The 21938-nt window shown below is 37.2% G+C and overlaps 1 protein-coding gene across 1 annotated transcript; it reads right to left on the bottom strand.

The window, feature by feature from the left end:
• Positions 1-3188: 3188 nt before the first annotated feature.
• LOC147282786 (uncharacterized) lies at positions 3189-21075 on the bottom strand. The gene is made up of 8 exons (XM_086248660.1): positions 20904-21075; positions 19869-19979; positions 17894-18141; positions 17220-17375; positions 16964-17120; positions 11261-11400; positions 11129-11164; positions 3189-4683 (listed from the first exon to the last, which is right to left on the bottom strand). Exons 2-8 carry the CDS (start codon positions 19948-19950, stop codon positions 3808-3810), a joined length of 1695 nt encoding a protein of 564 aa, XP_086104786.1. The 5' UTR covers positions 19951-19979; positions 20904-21075; the 3' UTR covers positions 3189-3807.
• Positions 21076-21938: the final 863 nt, after the last annotated feature.

Below are 21938 nucleotides of genomic sequence, written 5' to 3'. Positions count from 1 at the left end.
ATTGCCATAAACCATATTATCAAAATAAATGTTGCAAATCTCATTTATAAGAAAAATTTGGAGAGTGAGTAAACAAGAAATAGAAATCAAATTCTTTATGCATGTTGGTACATAATAGCAATCTTGAAGCTCCAGAACTTTTTCGATAGGCAGCCTTTAGATTATAAGTCCAAATAGCTAGTGTTGAGACCTTAGCTCCATTGCCAACTTTAAGAGTAAGTTCTCCTCTGCTAAGTCTCTTAGCTCTTACTAGCCTCTGCATGGTATTAAGCACATGAAAACTAGCACCTTAATCTATCACCCAAGCCGAAACTGATTCACCAGTATCAATAGACTCTATGATTATAGTTTCAAAAATATCTTTCAGAGCCTTGGTCATTCTGATGAGATGAAAGAAACTCCTTCCAGTTCATCTTCATGTGACCATCCTTGTCACAATGGAAACATTTTGCGTTTGGCTTCTTCTTCTTCTAGATCTTTGACTTGGGCCTTAGCTAGGTTCTTAGCCTTTCCCATATCGGATGCCAAAACTATTATGACTTTCCGATACCGGTCCAGGACATTGTTCTAAACCAAAAATTTGGAGAGTGGGTTAGACAACTCTTTACTACAAAATCATGACTTTTAATTAAACAGAGAGAAAAACCCTAGCCGCCACCCTAAAAGAAAAAACTTTTTCTTCTCTTCAACCTATCCATGAGGGAGGGGCGGCCCTTGTGTTCTCACAGACTGCTCCTCCCCTCACCCCTCGCCCCTTTGTTTTTCTTTTCATTTTTCTGTGTTTTTATTTTTGTCCTTTGGGATACTCTCCTCCCAATAAGTGATGGCGTTTCCATCTCTCCTTGCGAGAGTTTCTCCACCTCTCTTCGTGAGAGTTTTTCCGATTTGGTTTGTTTTGTGTTTTGATGCTTTCAGGTTTTCTCTGGCGCTCATCACAAGGTGTTAGGAAGTCACTATTTTCGCCGGTACCGGTCATGTTTCCACCGGTTACTACTGCCTGATCCGCCACTTTGTGCTATTGTCAGCCTCGACTTAGAGATGTTGGTAGGATCGTGAACCCAAACTTGACTAGTTCGCTAATTCCTACGGTGTCTCTCTGGCTCCGTTTAGTGGCTATAGTATCTGCTCGATGCTGATGTTATGAGATCTTAAAATTTCTGTGGGCTTTTATGCTCCATTTTTGTGAGTTTTTGTTTTCTTATAAGCCTTTGGGCTCATATTTTGTATTCTCTCTGTCTTTTTAGCTGTTTTAATGCAATGATATGCTTTATTCTCAAAAAAAAAAAAAAAAAAAAGACAGCTCTTTACTACATAAAATAAATAAATACAATTAGTCATAAGCAGATTTGTCCATTAGGATTTAGGGGAATACTAAATAACTAACGATGTCTCCCACTAGTTGTTTGGAATTCCACAACCCTTAGTGAAATAGCCCCACCATATTAACTAAATGACGCTTCCAAAAGCAATGAGAGAATAACTCTTGTTCATTCACATATCATGTGATTACTAATCATTCTTTGACCTCTAAGTTCACATGGGCCCACATAATAGTTAAGCGCCTATTGACTTAGTTAAGATTGACCTATGGTTCTAGCATGTATAGGTTATATATATAGACTCCACCTAATAGTTAAAGGAGAGAAACTTACCTGCATCGGTGCTACTGAGGTGGCATCCCGGTGCAGAGAGAAGGTTGGGCAAATGGTGGGTCCCACTGATGCCCACCCTTCTCTCTGCACTGGGATGCCACCTCAGTGGCACTGTTGCAGGCAAGTTTTTTTCTAGTTAAAGGCCCATAAAAATTCTTTGCCCCTCAACAACTTATGTGTGATAAGAAAGTAAGAATACATGACACACTTAGTCCCCCATATCTAGAGATAATTAAGTATTCAAGCAGCTTACATTCTTAATATTTTTTTCATTTTTCAAACTTAATATATTAATGAGGGAATCTTTGAAGTAATTAGGGTCTCATCATATAACATGCATCAAACTATTTGGTGTGGGCCCCATTTTGTCTTACTTAATCATTTAATAAATTCGGCTTGGTAGTGGCTTCATTAATGTTTTGAGAAACAATTTGGCCCAATTCTTAATTAATTAATTTGGGATTTTAGATTTCAAAAATAAAACAGCCCAAATAATTATTTAAATGATAATATATTATTATCAAATTAATTTAGATAATGCTAGTTGGCTAAGGCTTGCTTTTAGGGATACGAATAAACCGAAACCCAAAATCAAGAGAAAAAATGAATAATCAAATCCCTGAAATCAAGGAAGAAGACTAGGAGTCAAAACTATGAAACACAACCTCTGTAACCAATCATCCATAATATCAAATAAATCATTTTCGTCTTTGGTAAATTTACCAAGGGCTATAGTCATAGTGATCCTTCTATTCAACTATTTCAACTATTTTCGAACACCTCATTGCATTTTCAAAACGTTCGAGGCTTCTATAATTTATGTATGATTTGATTTCTCGTACACTGCCCCTTCTTTCGAATGGGTTTCGAATAGAAAAATAATTTATTGGTCTATATTGTAACCCGACCTAGTTAAATTCATAAACTCAATTCGGTTATCGACCATTCCCCTTTCCTTGGGCTAATCCTTGCTTAGAAACTTTCCAAGCAATTAGGCTAATTTTTTCACAAAAATCCTAATTATCCAATTAATTATTAAATAAATAATTTGAGCCTTAAATATTTAATTAACTGATAATACATTATTATCAAATTAATTTGATAATAGGAGATGGATAAGGTCATGATTTCAGGAATCAAATAAACCATATCTAAAAATCAAGGGATATTGGATAAACTAATCTCCAAAATCAATAAAGAATACTAGGAGTCAAACTGTAGTTGAGTCCTCCCCACCAGCCGGACACTCCTCCCATAATGGTCGTTTCATAATGGGATATAATGGTCCATTTATGGTCAAAAATTATGTTAGGTAAAAGAAAGACTGTTGGGTACGAATAAATCTCCCTTCAACCAAATTGAGTTTGGGGGATAAAAGTTAAAATTAAGAAGGGGGGGGGAGGGGGTGGAATTGTCAATTAGTACATAAACATCATAGCAAGAAATCGATGCTGCTACAACAAGCTCTAGCCAATAAAATCTTACTAACTTGTTTTTGGGAAGACTGCTTATAGCATGGCATAGACAACGTAACCGTACTAAAGGTCTAGCAGAACTCCACATTGAGAAATTTATAACGTTTACACTAAATATTGAGCATATAATTACAATAGCTACTAGTATAATCATGCAATTTACTCGAGCACGATTCTAACCAACAAAGCATTGTCCCACAGGTAAGGTGAGTCAACAAAATCATTTCCCAAGAGCTGCGTCCAATCCAAGACTACTCATGATTGAAACAGACTGCTAAGATGTTATAGTCAGTTTGGATACAGCCTTTTAGAGGCAGCTGAAGGCACATGCAGCATCCAAAAGTACACAGTGATGCCCCAAACTCAGTTTACAATGCCAAAACAGTTTGCACAGGTACATTTAAGCTAGGCACTTCATGTCAAATTGAAATATAACTACCAAGAAACTTCCTTTCTAGGACACATCAAAGAACCCTGTGCAGAATTTGGCTGGGGAAGGCGGACCTAGACGTTTAGAAGACACTATTCTACTAATTTACATAATAACACAATGCCTCTGAGATATTCCACTGGCTCCATAGAATTCCAATACAAAACTGTGGCCAAAGGTTGTGGCAATCTTGGCTGGTGGCTTTGCCCACAATTCAGTATAGGAAACTCTGACTTGGTAAAATAACAAGTCACTGTCGAGGTACTGGCTGTGTAGCTGACTGATTACCTTGCCCATAGAACCCTATACCCAGTGGCCGATAATAACCTCCAGTAGCCGGCTGCAGCTGCTGTTGCTGCTGCTGCTGAGGCTGGGGCTGTGACTGCTGTTGCGGCTGAGAGGGCCTCGACAAACCCATTGAAATATGTGGAGGTATGGGGGGTGGAGGTGGCAGAGTATTTGATCCATATCCATAAGGCATTACACCCACCATAAGACCAGCAGATTGGACATATTGATTTGCTGGTGGAGTTGCATGAGATGGTGATGGTGCTGGAGGCGGAGGTGGTGGTGGACCAAAAGGAGTTTGCATCTGGTTAGTTTGGGACATAGGTTGCATGTTTGTCGATGGTGCAAGTGGCACATTGGTCATTGTTTGCTGCTGTAGAGAAGTAAAATATGCCGCACCACCTACATCCGGATTGTTAGCATCAGATGCAGACATTGGTTTCTCAAGTTTGGGCCGTTTTTCGGGAGGAAACATAGGTAATCCTGTTGCAAACCCAGCTGACGTTAAGCTACCAGTCATAGAGGCAGCTTCTTCAGCAACAAGAGATGAAAGAACAGAGGTCAACATTTGTGCAGAGGATGTAGACGCAGCAAGCTTAGCAGCAACAGCAGCTGCTGCTGCTTTCTTGTTCTCTTCATCAGTAGTCTTGACAGGAGCAAAAGAACTCACAGGCTGGGTTGGAGGCTGAGGTGGGATGCCAGTTGGTTGAACTAATGGTAAATTTGGTTCTGACACCCTTGTAGATTCAGTTGTCATGTCAATTGCATTGCTTTCAACAGAGGACAGCGTCAGTCTCCTTTTAATATTACTTACTTTCTCAATCTGATGCTGGGCAACCTGTATAGCAACAAATAATCCTGTTAATCCCAGGAAGTAGCTGCTATAAAAATATACTTTTGACATGAAATTAACGTAAAAACTTGATATGGCTGCATAAGATCACCTACAAAGCAAACAAATAGGATATTTTCTGAATGTAGAAAAAGAATGACATAGGTCCCAGAAATCCTGGCTACTAAAATTCTAAGAAGCAACTCCGGTACCTAAGGGCGAGGTTATTGTGATTGGTGGATGGCTACCTCTCTTTTCCAACTCCAATGAGATATAAAAAAGAAAAATAAAAAATGTTAAAACTACAAAAGTATAACTATATATTCCAACACTTCCCCCCTCACAAGCGGACCTTTCCCTATAATTAGAATGCCTAAAATATTGAATTCAATTAAAAAAGAAAGGTTGCAAGGAAAGATTCAAACTTGGATCTCCTGATACCATGAGAAGATTTGTTACTTACCACTGTTCCCAGAAACTTAAGTTTAGGTTGTGCAGATGTACATGCATGTTCATATGTTCATACTCTGATGGGAAGTGTGCTAAGGGAATTTCATTATAAAGTACTGTTTAATAGATTCTGTTTCTGAATTCTTTTTGTATATAGATTTAAACAGCACATCACCACACAAGAAAGACAACTAAGAGTTCTATGGCTTTCAACAACAGAAATTTAAACCTGGACAGTAAATTTATAACGTGAAAACCCATGAAAGCAAGAAATTATTCCAACCTTTGTCAAAAAAAAAAAAAAAGATTTCCCAATAATGGATAGAAGAGATAGCTGACTAGCTGAGAGTTAAAATTTAAAGTAAGTTTCAATTTGGAAAATTTAATTAGGAGAGGACCTATCACTGTTAAAATTGGTGTTGTATGTGTAACCGAGCATGAGTAATCAACTTATTTATTGTTTCCTCATCCGTCTCCTGGGAACTTTGGGGATTTCAGCTTGTTATATAGAGTTAAATGGGAGCTACACTCAGTGTGACCATTTGGCATCGTTGCATGGCACATTTTGGAATACATGGCAACCAGAATATTTGGAGTTTCACCATTATGTTTACTACTAGCATCTGGAGAAAAGGGAAAATTAGAAAAAGAGCAGGTGAATCTATTTTGGCGTTGCAAATGCAGCATCATTTGCGAGGATCTTACTACCTTGGATGAATAGTTCACTTTAATTCAATGATAGTTTAGAACTTCATTGTTTCTTTGCATTTCTTTTCTTGTGTACTCTGCGCAGATTGTCTAGATCCTATGATGAGGACAAGGGAGTTGAGAGGAAGTTACCCCCATGCCCCCCTAATGTTCCAACTTAAAGTAGAAAATTACTCCCTCCCTCCCTGGGGGCAATTAATATTTACATGCCTATGTATACATCCCTTTAGTCATTATTGTAACATTATTTTACAAGAGGATTGGCGATTAACATGCCTATGTATACATACCCGGTTAAGGTCCAACTCAGAGTGAAAACTCTTAGATCTATATCACTGCCAAAGCCAGACAAAAGGGACTGGGAAAAAAAAATAAAAATAAAAACCTATATTATGTGGAAAGGCACTCAATGAAATAATACACCTAGGTTAAAGATGTAAATGAACATACATTTGCCATGCTTAAACTGGTGCAAACAAATAAAAGGATTCAATTGATGTTAAACTTTTCCCAAAGAAAGATAAATCTAACATCAGTTAATTTTTTGGGCTAATTACAAAATACCCCTCCCAGGTTTATTGTCATTTTCAATTCCCCCCATAAGGTTTCAGTTTTTTTTAATGTGGTACAATAGTTTTCAATTTAAGTCAATGTGCAAACTGAAAAATAAAAATAAAAAAATGACTCAATTACCCCCATTCCCAACCTTGCCCCACCCAGCCCCATCGTCCCCCCACCCTCCCCAGCCCTATCGCATCCCCCTCCCCACCAAGAGAAAATATTAATTTCCTGCAACAGAAAGAAAAAAAAAAAAAAAAAAAAAAAAAACAGAAAGAAATACTATTTTCCATTGAAGCTCATATGAGAGCTTCTCCAAACAAATCCCAACACATGTTTCAAGAATAAAACAAATCCAAGCACAAATCTCTGCACCAAAACCTTTGAAAATATTATTAAAACAAGCCATTTTCATATCTTCCCTCATAATCCTCTGGTACTCATCAAACATTGGCTCCTACTCAACAAGTTCTTACATTCAAACTATGGCTTCCCAATTCCCAATCTTCCTCACAATGTGCCGCTGGGGGAGCCAGAGAGAAAGAGAGATGGGGCAGAAGGGTCGCTGCCGGGGGAGGGGGATGCAACGGGGCTAGGAGGGTGGGGGGGGGGGGGGGCGACAGGGGAGCCAAAGAGAGAGAGAGATGGGGCTGGGGAGGGAGGGAGGGAGGGAGGGAGGGAGGGAGGGTGGGGGGGGGAACAACGGGGAAGCTAGAGAGAGAGAGAGAGAGAGAGAGAGAGAGAGAGAGAGAGAGAGAGATGGGGCTGGGGAAGGTGGGGATAATTGAATAATTTTTTATTTTTTTAGGTTTTTTCTTTTTTCAGTTTGTACATTGACTTAAATTGAAAACTATATATACCACATTGAAAAAATAGAACCTTATGGGGGGAATTGAATATGACACTAAACCTGGGAGGGGCATTTTGTAATTAGCCCTAATTTGTTTTTGAGTGCTACTATTTGCACACCCTTTTTTTTCTTTTTGCACACACTTTTTCTCTTTTTTTCTCCTACACACTCATCTCAAATTCAAAACCTCTCAACACACACCTAACCCATTACCAAAATACCCTCATTTCATTACACACTCCATCTTTCTCTTTCTCACTCTCTCTCCTTCCCTCTCTCTCTTTCCCTGTCAACACACCCGCGCAGCACCACCTTCTGCACCACCCTACTCGCAGCAGCACCACCGCGCGCAGAACCACCACCAGACCTTCCTCGCGCGCAGCACTACCTTCCTCGCAGCACCACCTTCCTCGCAGCACCACCGCGCGCAGCACCACCTTCTGCACCTCTCTCTCTCCTTCGCGCCGGACAGCTCTGCCCAGCTCGCACGACCACGCCGTAGTGTCAGCCAAGAGGATGAGCTTCACAGGCTGTTCGGCAGTCATCCGCCAAAACCGGCGGGTTCGTTCGGCAGTCATCTGACAAAGCCGTTAGTTTCGTTCGGTGGCTGTCTACCGAACCAACCGCAGCGATAAAGGGAGGGAAGAGAGAAGGGAGAGAGGAGAGAGGGAAGGATAGAGAGAGAGAGAGAGAGAGAGAGAGAAGCCGAGTAGGGGCTGCCGGGCTGGTTGTGGTGGCTATTTTGGGGGTGTTGTGGTGATGGTGCATGCGGAGAGAGAGGAAGATGGTGGTTAGTGGTGGCGCACGGTGGTGGTGCGAGGAAGGTGGTGATCGGACGAGTGGAAAGGAGAAAGGGAGGAGCCGAGGAGGGGCTGCCGGGCTTGGAAGGAAAAAAAACAGAGGCAGGGGTCTGAATGTGAGAAAAAAAAGAGGGAAACAGGGAGGGGAGGGGCTGTATAGTCATTCCTTTTTTGTTTGTTTTTTTTTTCAATAGGAGTGTGCAAAAAGAAAAAATAAGGTGTGCAAATAACAGCTTTCTTTTTTTTTCTTTCAATTTAATAACACTTTTTTTCTAGGATTTAAATTTCTTTTATATGCACAAGTAAAAGCTTGTTTTCTCAACCCTTCTTTTGATTAATTGGTATAGAATTACCTATAAATTGTTTATACACATATTGAGCTACACACATATGTAACCATGACACAGAACAACTTGGGAGGTTAGGTGCATCGCAGAGATAATTTGAATTGATGCATAACAAATATTATACGTTTTGATAGGTTGGAAAATATTAGGATCTCTTAAAGTAATATGCATTAATATATAGCTTAGGATCTCTGTTGCATTTAGGTGTAGACGATTGGTGGAAACTAAACACAACAGTTTATGGCAAACTGAAAGAACAAGATAAGAAGGAACCTAAGCATCAAACCTATACATGAGATCACACCCAAGAGAACCAGGCTTCACACATCTAACTTAGCTGCTAAAATCTCAATATCTCTTCTTTTCTTTTTCGGTTGGTAATATCTCTTTATTTGTTCCAAAAGATATCCTTACATCACTTCTGTTTTTTTTTGGTAACTAGAAAGAGATAATACTAAAAGAGTAAATACTTCATAAAGTACATAAACTTCTTGTCAAATAGCCTAGGAGACAAATCTGGGAAACTAATCTAAAGTAGTAATACCTAACCTGATTTCTTAGCTACTGGATCCATATAGTAAGACTAAACACCACCAACTGGCAGTAAGACAAACTACTCTTATGCCAAATAGGCATCATCGCTATTCCTTGTTATATATATTCAAAGACATTTAAACCTATGCCTTGTAAGCTTCAAAACTCAAACTAGCCTCAAACTTGGACCTATTCTAGTCCCCAACTGAAACTGCCACAAACCAATTTCCCATGACTTTTTTCTTTTTATCATTCTTCTATGTTGTTGCATATTCGCGCGCACACACATAAATGGTTACCGTGAAAATTACAAAAAATTTCAACGCCATGACCAATCTGCGATTGCGCTTGTATATATGGAAATGTTCTATTGTCAAACTACGTGTGGTACAAATTCACAGTCTGGCAACATAAACATCCTATGTTGCTAGTCAAACTATTTGGCAAGAGAACATTACCTTATATATCGGGAGCTTCAAATGAGGATGTCCTCATTTTAAGTTAAATGAGAACTCTTTGGGGACCACCTCGCCATGTTCAAATGATTGAAACCATACATTTTTTCGGTTGGTATTTGTGAGATAAAAATGAAATAATGGTAATGGTAATCAAATGGCTAAACAATTTTCGATTTGCTTGATGTTCTGAAGGAATAATCATTGAAGAACCTTACAAATGGATGGTTTCGGTCCAATGATTGAGGTCGAAAGTAGCATGTTTTTCCATAAATGAGGGCATCCTCACTTGAAGTGTTTGTGTGAACTTTAAAATGTTTCAAAGTAAATAAGCATAGGCATGTTTAATAACTTTCTAGAGCACTACTGTATATATGAAAGCATGCATGGATGATTAATGGTTACCGATTGGCTAAATAGTTGGAAATATTAGCAGGTCATAAACTACAATGGGTCTACAACTAAGATAAATTCAAATTGAACTTCAAAACTCATCATTCAAAAAAGGGACTTTCCCTAATATCAACTAGAGAAAATCACGTCTCACATTCATGGGATAAGATTTTCTTATTCTAGTTTAAGTTTACCAAGCCTTAACAAGGGCTAAAATTAAAATAAATTGGAAATCAAATTGAATTTCAAAACTCAGTCACTTAACAAAGGGACTTCCTCTAATATCAACTAGCGATAACATGTCTCACATTCATGGGATAAGACTTCCTTAATCTAGTTTAAGTTTACTAAGCCTTAACAATGGCTATTCCAGCATCATTTTTGGTTGCTAATAGTGAAAACCAATGCTTTATTCAAGAATTTTAAACATATTGGCTTTCAGACCTTTCACGGTCATGACCCATCTTTGAAAATTGACTTATCTTATACTAAATGTATTTGACTAATATTTACACCTATATGAAGTTTGATCGATGAACAACAAAACCCCAATTATTTTTCGACCTGAAGCCGTGAATTTCTGGGTTGTATTTGAGCTCGAATATTGTTGTTTGTTATGAAGAAGAAAACCAAGAAATGTTGCAGAAGCCTGGAAATGGGAGGAGGTGAACAGTCTCACAGGGAGAAAAAGGGAGAGAGAAAGAGGTTGAAAGGAGACACATGAAAGACAGAACTTTTATATTCATATCATTAGAAATATGTAGGGAATATTTGATTCTACATATTTCTTTAAGCAGTTCCATTTCTGGAAGAATTCATTTGCTAGTCTACACTTGGTGAGGCTTCCGAGAATGGAAAATGAATTATTCTCTGAAGTTATCATCCTCCTATTACAAAGATCAACGTAAAATGTGTTTACAGTGCTTTTAGAATGGAAGATGAATAATTCTATCCTGAATATTTGACTTCAAGATATCAAGTGTAATTTATCCAAAGTAAATAAGAGTTCAGAAACATTTAATAAACTTTTCAATCAACCTATTGACCTTTTAGTCCAAAAATTATAAGAAAAAGTAAGCACGCATTCTAACATACAATGAACCAATGGAGGTCAATCTTGCATTGTCCTTCATTCTCCATTGAGGATTTTTTGTTTTCACTAGACCTTACTCTGCTTTTTTAGGCATCCATATTTAGTTAAATGTTCCTTAACTAATTAAAAACAAAAAAAAAAGAACCATCCATAGTATAAGAATACTGTTATTAATTTTTTTTTTTTTTTAAGTCATATTGTGTTTTCAAAAAGCAAGGACTTTTCACTTTTAAGACGGACAAAAAAAAGGTAGCTGCTCTTACTTGCAACTGAGTGCGAACAACATCCAGCTTTGATTCCTGCAGAAATTGCATTGGCAATCAGCCATCAATATGTTAAATTTCATAAGAAACTGCAGAACTGAGAGCATAAGTGGGGTAATAAGAAATTTTTACTTGGTCCTGAAGTGCTTCTTTAAGATGAGAAACCAAGGCAGATCTTGTTGCCTCCACATTTTCAAGCTTCCCAACAGATTGATTGAGTACATCTTCCTGCTCTTTCAGATCATCCAACAATGTAGATCCCTGCTGAGTTCCTGATTACAAAAATTAACAACAGGATACACTGTTTAAAAACCATTCTATATGGCACTAAGAAAATATACATCAGGAAACCTTAAGAGTTATTAAGTAGGGCATAAAAACTAATTCTATTTTGTTTTTTTTTTTTAGGAAAAAGTAGAACAAGAAACACAACTAAGTACATGAAAAACAAGAGACTTTTATAAAGCCTACTGAATGCAGCAAGGAGTTCAACTATCTTCATTACTCTTACATGCATGTAAATCAAAAGGTTGTATCATCATATCTATCAAAAGAAGGAGTTTCATTCATCTTAAGTCTTATTTATTTTTGAGATTCTGCGTTTCTTATAAGTATTTCAGTCACTAGATTATTTTTTAAAAGGTTAAACTATTTTTGTAATAATACAGCAATAGAAATAGACAGATTATATTTTTCCAAACACATTGGGCACATCATGTCCAGCACTGGGTATGTCAACTATGTCATGATTCCAAAGCTCATTAACACATTCAGAATAGAACTTGATTATATTTTCCCAAATCCATACCAGAATCATTTCTAACTATAAACACTGATAAACTTAAAATAAAAGAAATAAAAAAGTCTCTGGCAGCACAGTAACGAAGATACCTCCCCCATTATCATAATAGAGGAGTTGACTCCATTATTTCTGTTGCTGGAAAGAGTTCCTTTGTCATCCACCAGATTAGATTCAAGGGCTTGGAGATAGGAATCTGCAGGGACTTTCTCTGTAAGGTCTTTTTCTAAGATACCTCTATGGGATGGTGACGGTCTTATTTTCTATCCAGCGGGTTTGTCATGGAAGGCACAAGTTCCTCCAAAAGTCATAGTAATGGCGTGGTCAAAGATTTATACATGTGACAGTCTTCATAAGAGAAGACCAAATGTTTACTCATCTCCAAGCTGGTGTGTTAACTTATGTGTAGGGAGAAGGGGGAGAGTGTAAATCATGCCTTTCATAGTTCTGTGGCTTCAAAGATGTGGTCCAGTCTGTTCAAGGAAGCAGGTTTGTTGTTGGTATTGCCAGAGGGGAGTTGTTCTTTGCTGAGAGGAATTTGGTGAGAGAGAAAAGCCCAAGGTTCTTTGGATTTGCAGGATGTTGGCCATTATATGATCTTCTGGATGGAAAGAAATTCTAACGTTCAAAGATTATAGAGGGGCAGATGTGGAAGAGTTGTGGGATATAAGTCTTTTTGGTCATCTCTGTGGGACTCTGTTTCCAGTGTCAAGTGAGGTGTGAATTTGTCTGCCATTAGATAGACAAATTTGGACTCTGGCAGGCAGATATCAGTTAAATTCCTCTTTTTTGAGTTTGAGGCTGATTTGTTTTTGTTTTTGTTTTATTTTGGTTTGATATGTACTATAAAAATGGAATTCTTGTCCATTGATTGTATAGTTTGACCCATCCACTTCCTCCATACACCAAGAGGTCCAAAACCTTTATTTACCAATACACTATCCAAAAATTCCACTCATAATAGAGAAATTTTTCTACTTCTCTCCAACCACAACCCAAATAGAATCCAGCGCAGCACACATGCAAAGTGTATATTCCACCGCCCCCTCAGAAAGTCCTCTATCAACAACGAATAGCCACTCCAAACCCAAAACAAGCAACAAATTACACCACATTTTTTAAATGGACCAATGTAAGAAGATGTACTCAGTCGATTCACCAGTTGTCTTGCAAAAGACGCCCCAATGAGAAGATAATGAAGCATAAGACCTCCTTTTTGATGCATATCACAAGTATTGATTGTACCATGAGCCACCAACCAGGCAAGAGTGAACTAAAGTAGATATACTAGTCTTGCAATTATTTTACTAGTTTTGATAATGGCAGGATCGGTTAGATGTTTTGGATTGGTTTTGTGCAGTTTTGGATTGGTTTGGTGCAGTTTCGGGGCTAAAAATCAATAAATCACAAGCGTCTTGGTGGTAATAAATTTGGAGGTAAGTAAAGTGGTTGGTTTAGCTAATTTACTTTGGGGTAGTGATGGCCTATGAAGTATTTTGGGGCTCCCTTTGGCGGTTAATCCTAGAGCTACAAAATTTTGGAATCCGGTAGTGGAAAAAAATTGAACAAAGGTTGGAGTTGGAACGAGTATCTCTCTAGAGGAGGTCAACTAATGTTTTCTTTTTTTTGGGAAAAGAAACATACTATATTAATTCAGAAACAACTACTACAATTTGTGGACATGAATTCCACATCTATACCATCAGTGCACAACTGATAGCTACAATTATAACATAACTACCCAAAAACACAAAGAAAACCACATCAAGACTCTAGAGAAAACCAACTGGAAACCAGATCAACGAGCAGCTGCCCTCCAATCTAAATAAATGTCGGAAAAAAGAAAACCCATTGAATTCCCCAGCCATCAAAGCCCAAAATTAAATTATCCCCCATAGTTCATTCGCTCCCACCCCTTTGTACTCTTCAAAGATCCTCCTATTTCATTCCATCCAGACAACCCACGGTAAAGCTAGCATCAAACAACCCCAAGTAACTCCTGGTTCTTGCCCTTTCCTAGCACTTTATTCTTACCCTATATTCTAACAAACGACTTTCATGAAAATTCTCCCAAACATTCCAACCTCCATCCCTTTGCGTCAGACCTAGTTGGTGAAAGATGCACATTTTCTAGTAGCATCAGCATTGCAGAGATCTCCCCCACCTCAATTCCATTTAGGTTTTGTCCAAAACCCAAGTCCCAACCATACGGATAGATAGAACAGTCCACAAACCTGGAAATGTTTGAGCTCTTATATCTTTACAGCGCATATAATCTGGGATACAAACTCCCCAATTTTCTTTCCCCCACCCAACTATCTTCCCAAAACCTTACTATTTCCTCATTAACTACTACAAACTTGCAGCAATGTGAAAATGACTCAAGACCTTGAGAAATCTCTCCATGGACTTCAACTCAACCCCCTCAACACTGGTTCTGCATCCCAACCATTTCCCGAAATCCCATACTTGCTTCTTATCACCTTATGCCATAGAGCTTCTTTGAGGCTGACTTATCTTGATAAGCGTACTGGGAAGTATTCCATTTTACCATTCGTCTTTAATTAAGGTCTAAAAGGGGTTACTAGGAAGGTAACCTTATGAGGGATTTTCTAAGTACTGGGGTAGGGGAGGAAAGGAAACTGCATTTAATCAGGTGGGAGTTATATCTCAAGTAAATGAAAGGGGAGGACTAATGATAGCTAATTTGGTTGCAAAGAATAAAGATTTGCTGGGCAAGTGGTTATGAAGATTCCCTTTGGAAAGCGAGTCACTTCGGCATGTTGTGATTAGAGACAATTATGAAATTCACGAAAATGGGAAGGATGCAAAATTGATTGCGAGGGGGTCAAGTCAAAGTCCATGGAAGGATATTTCAAAGGGTCTGCTGGCTTTCTAGAATTGCAAATTGATGGTGGGAAATGGAGTTATGGTAAGGTTTGGGAGCACCGTTGGGTTGGAAAGGAAGCGTTGAAAGATCAATTTACCAGGTTGTATAACCTGTCAAAGTACCATGGTTTAACTGTAGTGTATATGGCAGAGGTTTCAACGTCCACATTGAGCTGCGATTTGGGGTTTAAAAGGAATTTGAATGACTTTGAGATGGAGGAGCTGACTTCACTGTTAGGGATATTGGAAGGGGTCTACTCGGTAACAACCAGATCATTTCAACAATATGGAGGCTAGAATCTGCAGGAGGTTTTTCCTGTAAATCATCCTTCAGATATCTTTGTGAGGATGTTACTGTTCCATGTTTTGATCCAGCAACTATGATTTGGAAAGCAAAAGTTCCTCCAAAAGTCAAAGTTCTGGTGTGCAAAGCTCAATACATGTGATATTCTTCAGGATAAAAGATCAGATGCATGTTTATCCCAAATTTGGTGTGTTATGTGTCAAGACGAGGGAGAGAGTGTTAACAGTGTCCTGATTCATTATTCAGTTGCTTCAAAGTTACAGATGCATTTTTTCAGGGAAGCGAGGTGGCTTGGAAAGTACCAGAGGGTGTTATTCTTTGCTGAGTGTAAGGATAAACGGTTTAGGCAGAATGAAAAGAGCCGAGGTTCTGTGGAGATGTAGAGTCTTGCGGTCATATGGGTCATTTAGATGGAAAGGAATAAACAAATCATTGAGAATTATAGAGAGGTTGGGGTAGAGGAATTGTGGGATAGAGTGGTTTTTTGGTCCTCTTTCTAGGTATCTGATCCAGCTCTTTAGGGGTGTAGGTCTTTCTTCTGTTTTGTTGGATTGGAATGCATCTGTTAGTTAGGTGTCTATAAGGTTGAGTATGGTTTTATTGCTCTGTTTTATGTGGCTTGTACTATAAGAGTGGACTCCTTGTCCACTGCATGTAACATTTTTAATAGTTGAGGTAAAACATCCACTGTATGTAACATTTGAGCTTGTGTTAATAAAAGTCTCTTTCTTTCTCAAACGAAATATTTTACACGGACCAAAATTGGGGTTACCTAGAGTATCTAACAACCAAAGAAAAAGGGACTTACAATTTACAAGACAAGACCCCTGAACCATGAACAGAACAAAGACTTACCAAGTCGGGGTGAACTTAAACTAATATTATTGAGACCAGACAACAAATCTGAAAACTCTATGAACTCTCTATTATTTAGGTTCCTCCTAGAGGTTAAGTTCCAAGACAAGGGTCTAGAAGGAGCAAATCAAGCTAAGGAGGATATAACCGCATTATGATTCAAATAGAAATAGCCCTACTTGAATCACCAAAGCATCTTCCCATAATCGAATCCTAGTCCCATTCCTGACAAAATTTTGACAAGGAGGAAAATAGGGATGGCCCTGCGAGATGTATTTTTCAAGGGCATCGGAGACGAGAGGACCTCCCACAACACAGGAGTTCCACCAGTAAAATGAAGTAAAATATACTAGTTTTGGTAATCCCTATTTTAACACTAGAGTCTCTTATATTTTTCCATCTATTTTTTCGTTTTATGAACCAGACTTTCATTAAAAGAAAATAAGAAGACAGAGTACAATGCAGTGGACAAGATGTCCACTTTCCTAAAAGATCCTAGATAACAAGCTCTAGGATATTATAGAAGCCAATCAACAGAGTAAAACATTGTAGCAAAACAGAAAAAACTAATCCCTAAGATACAACAACCTCCCAATTCAACATAATTGCAGAAAACAAGAAAACCCTGAAAGCTGGAGTGACTGACCCCCATAATGAAGCCCAAAACCAAACTCTCTCCCACAAATATCAATCTCTCCCCCCCCCCCCCTAGCATCCTCAAAATCCTTTTATTTCTCTCCATCCAAACTACCCATAAAACAGCCATCACAGCACACCTCCCCAACACCAAACCCCTCTTCTTCTCTCCCTCCAAAAAAATTTAAATTTCTGAGACAGCAAAGCAGCACAAGAATCCGGATTAGTAACATCTTTCCAAGGGCATCGACTCGAACCATTAGTAACATTTTTGTGATGCGTAGGCTATCATTCTTGAAAAAATTACATGTAAATAACATTAACGAACTTGACCGCATGCTCTAATTCTTACCTTGAGTCAAGGTGTTTTCAACATCTTCCTCAATTTTACCCACATGATGTACTGCAGCACTACACTTGTTTAAAGCAACTTCTTCACTAAGATGTTCATCAAGAACAGGTTGAAATGCGGTAAGTATCTTTTCTGGCAGACCTCCAACGGCCAATTTCTGAAATTTAGAAGAATGATAGGACATGTTCAAGCTAAATAAAACAACAATAAAGAAAATTGATATAAATAAACAGCAGATACTACCCCGAGTGCTTACAATTCTCACTGAGTGTGCATCCCTCTTCACTATCTTGATTGGATTTGAACTTTTTCCATTGCTTACAGTCACAGGAGGAGGATTCTTTCCCAGCATTTCATCTTTAAGACTCTGCCCTCGAGAACCAAAAACCTTCCTTTCTTCCCATATGTCAACCTGAACAACCCAAAGCAGCAGTCCCCCACCCCCCAAAAAAATAAAAAATAAATAAAACATCCAAAAGATAAAGCTTCTTTAAAGATGAAGTAATGTGACTAGATTGCTATGCACACACAGTCAAAACAAAGCATAAATAAAGAAGAAAGGACACCAAACTGGTTTATTATATTTCACTACATCCGCATGGAAGGTGCTTGTCTTCCAGGACAGTGGAGCAAACTAAGAATTTTATTAACTGATAGAATGTGCTAGCTCAGCTGGCTGGCTAGCTAGAGCATCAAAAAAGGCCCTAGGATCAGATCCCACTTTCTTCAAGTTACAAACACAGTTGAAACACTACAGAATCTTTTAGTTACTCAGGCCCACTATTTTGGAATTAATATTCAATTCTCAAGGCGTGTAACTGCATGCATGCACACATCCAAATTTTCAGGTATGTTAACTTCAAATCTCTCAGCGATTTACTAATGTCATGCATAAAACAACAATTTAAGAGAACATTCATAAATGCTCACCAGTCTGGTGGCGACTTTCTTTCCATGGTCATCACCATTTTGATAGACACGCTTGAGAGCTGCAGGAAGGAATTTCCAGAATTCACTCACAAACTCACTGCCCTTTCGCCTACTATTTTGCAAAATGTCATTGGCCAAATATAGAAAGGAAACACGCTGGTCTTTTTGGGAGGAGTTGAAATATTTATCCCATGTTTCAACAATCTGCTTTGCTTTCTTCCGGTGAGAAATACACCAACGAGATAGAGCTGTTTAACTGTTTAAAGAAACACAGAACACATAACAACATCAATGTCCTAGATAAGTGGTCGGTTAGTCCGATCACTTCTTGAATGGTCACATAGGAAACCAGCAAACTCTTTTTATTATCTACAAGATTTTCTTGCTTCTTTTCATTTTATAATTACATATCATTCTTTCCATTTCTTGATTCTAATAATATTGGGCAGCGCCCATCAGAGTTATTTATAAAAAAGTTCTACTTATCCGGGAAAAAAAATATGACTGGCACAAAGAACTCAATGCCAATAATTATTAAACCATGTGATTTTAAACAATTAACTCAGTAGGGGGGAAAATCTGAGACATTTTCTTTCTCCCTGAATAATATCCAGTTTCTAAGGAAACTTATGTTAAGTATTTTTTATGGGTTATTGCACAATATTTTGTACCGGAAAGTTGTTCCTAAACATTTCAAAAAAAACATATCTAAAATAGTGAAAACTAAACAAAACTGCAATGAAAGTTATAAATAGTTATAAATTCTACTATTCTGAACAGTATATGTGTCATCAAGTGCTAACCAAACAATTCAAACATAATCACATGTGACATGAAATCAAAATTTGAAAAGGGACCAGTGGAATTGATTCTATTTTAAGAGTAATCAGTAATCTGGAATATTATCGTTGCTGAGAAAACAACAAAAATATGAAACCAAACATGTATGAGTTCAGAACCAGAACTCATGCAAGTTATTTTCAAAAAAAACAAAACAAAACCATGCATGTTATGCCCCCCCCCCCCCCCTCCCAATAAATGCATAACTCCATGCAAGTTTAAGCCCCAGGCTTGTGAGCCTTAATTACCAAGAGGAAAAAAGAAAACAGCCATTTAGGAGTGGATCAGGTTTCAGCTTATAGATGTCATGCTGGAAAAATATTTTTTCATGTATAACTTTATGACAGATAATAACCCAAAAAACAATCAAAAAGCTTATTAGGAAATATTGAGAACTAAAAAATGACCAATTACAAAATATTCACATCAGCAATGGAATCATAAGCTCATAACCAAAATTATATTGTCATAGCCAAAAACAAGATTGTTGTTGAGGGAAGAAGGGCTGAACAGATATGCACAAAACTCATTCTCTATCAATTTTTTTTTTTTTTACTATCAACAACTATCGTCCATGAGATTTGAACTCTCTCCTCCTCCCACAATGGGATATTGGTTGCCACCACTAGACCAAATGGTCATTGGCTCATTCTCTATCAAATTTAAAAAGTTATATTCAACAACAAGAAGAAAAGTATCTATGAAAAAATTCAATGAAAAATTCATTTATATTAAAAATATAAATTTACATGAGCAAGTGTGAATGTTATAGTAAATAGAGAAAAAAATATAGATACGGGTGAAACATCACCAACTAATGCAATGTTACCAGAGCCAAAAACAAGATCATACATAAGAGGAAGAAACTTAAACATTAAAATTTTCCCCATAAATCACTGAATTAGGGAACAGTGTAAATTTATTTGATTTAGAACCAAAATGTTAATTCTTGCCAAAATTATTATCAGAAAGTGTGTTAAATTGTTAATGATTACATATGTGATACTGCCAAAAGAAACATCTAAGACTCCCTCAGTTGTTGACATGTATTACATTGTAATCATGATCATGACCATAAAACAGATAAAGTGTGCACTATATAATATATATATAGGGGATTTTTTATGAAGGATACATTCAATGCTTTGTTGTGAATTGTTGAGTTTTGAAAGCTTCTCAGATAATATCTGTCCGTCAAAAGCTTCGTTGTTGCTCATCCTGCTGTTGCTCAGTTTTTTAACATCCCCTGCAGCAAAAAGTATATTACGTTGAAACATAAAAAAAAAATCCAAAATATATATATGTATCTGTAGAATGTTTCTCCAGAGTGGACCATCCAAGTTTGCAGATGGAATTGTTGGGGCAATCCTGTAATGTAATGCAATGATATAAACCATCCATGTCTTGGACCCATTCAAGAATCATCGTCCAGTGAATGAACCAAAACGGAAACCATTTGACCATCTAATTATGATCAACTAAATAGACAATCAATAAACACTGAAATAATCATCATGATAATCAAATAACTAAACAATTTCCGATTTGGTAAATTTTCTGCACAAATGATTCTTAAATGGGAAAAAAATAGACGTTTTGGATCATTGGACAAAAAAAAAATGTTGTCTAAGGATGTGCCCTTGTGGAGTGTCCACTTAAGAGCCGGATTGTATATATGTATAATTTGTAGTGTTTTAACTTTTGCAACTATTCAAATAACTGACTACATTAACCGAATAAAAACCTCTTTATGCTATCCGGTAAGAGAGCCTTGCCCCAATCATTTCAGGTTGGTTACATTAATCTAGGTACTCACTTCCATTGTATCTTTGTCTAAAAACATACATAACAGAAAACTGACCCATTTCATAAAATTTGAAATCAACTGAATAGTGCACTCCATGGCCTTCATCACTCACAACCCACCAATTTTCACATGACTGTACCGCCATTTCATAAATGAGGTCATCTGTTACTCTTCTATCTCTTATTCTATAGTGACACATACTTCGCAAGTTCAATACTTTATTCAATAATTCGCAACAAAAACTCTTTCTTTCCCACCAAAATTGAATAACAAAAATTCTAGGGTTTCACTGAAGAATGAAATCGGAGAGAAAGAGGGAAAAGAGAACAAGAACAAGGAGCAGGACATCTTTCGGGGACTTACCAGAGCAGCGGATGGACGGTCTCTCTCTTCTTCTTCCAAGGGCCAAGTCCTCGGTCCCCTCCTTCGTCTCTGGGCTGAAACGACGCCGGCCTGAACGATAAAGCTATGCTCTTACAAAGCTTCTAACTTGTCCTCAAGAAAGAGGAGTGAAATAAAACAGAATCATATTCCAAGGCCGATTTTGTGACAAAAATAAAAGAAGCTCGTACCTACAAAAACCCTAATATTAATAACAATAATACTATACTTACTACATTTTTATATATTATCTTTTTATATCATCTTACGTGTCATTACTTTATTAGATAAGATTTTTTTTTTCTTTCTAGATTTTTTATTTTTTATTTTTTAGTGTCCAATGTATAAATGTTATGTAAGTTGTCACATAAAGTGGTATAAAATTATAGTACAAAAATTTAAATTACTTTAAAATCCATTTTACAACCCTAAATGATAAATAAGCTCACCTAAAATATTGAAATGATTGATAAGCCACTTTTTACAAATAAAACTTACCTTATAACTCTTCCATATTTTTGGTGTCGGGCGCTTAGTACCTTACCGAGCATTTAGTGGGTTTTAAAAAAATAAAAAAAATAAAAAATGGGCAAATTGCCATTGTCGAATAGTGGTAATTAGTAACAATTATTTTTATGCTATAAGTGAATGTGACTTCATAAACTTAAATTATGTGTTTTATGTTGATTTCATTAGTTTTTGACATGTTTATGTAAAAAAATATATAAGGTAAATCAATAAGTATCATTTTTATGCAGTTTTAAATAGTTATTATCGCATCCGTGACAATTGATGAGCACTTGGTGAACAATACCGAGCGCTCAATAGGTTTTGGGTTGCACGCATTTTATTATGGTGCGTTTGGATGAAGTAGTTTGAAACTATTAAGGAATTCACAAATGACGGAATTAAAAATGACGTGATTTAAAATTCTAGAATTTGTAAATTCTCTTGTTTGGATAAATGTAATCATAATGGAATTTAAATACGAAATTTATAGTAGTTTGATAAAAGAGT

Source organism: Dryas octopetala, chromosome 6 (genome assembly GCF_963921425.1).
Source record: "Dryas octopetala chromosome 6, drDryOcto1.1, whole genome shotgun sequence".
Classification (NCBI taxonomy): domain Eukaryota; kingdom Viridiplantae; phylum Streptophyta; class Magnoliopsida; order Rosales; family Rosaceae; genus Dryas; species Dryas octopetala.
This window is presented reverse-complemented; position numbering and strand designations above follow the sequence as displayed.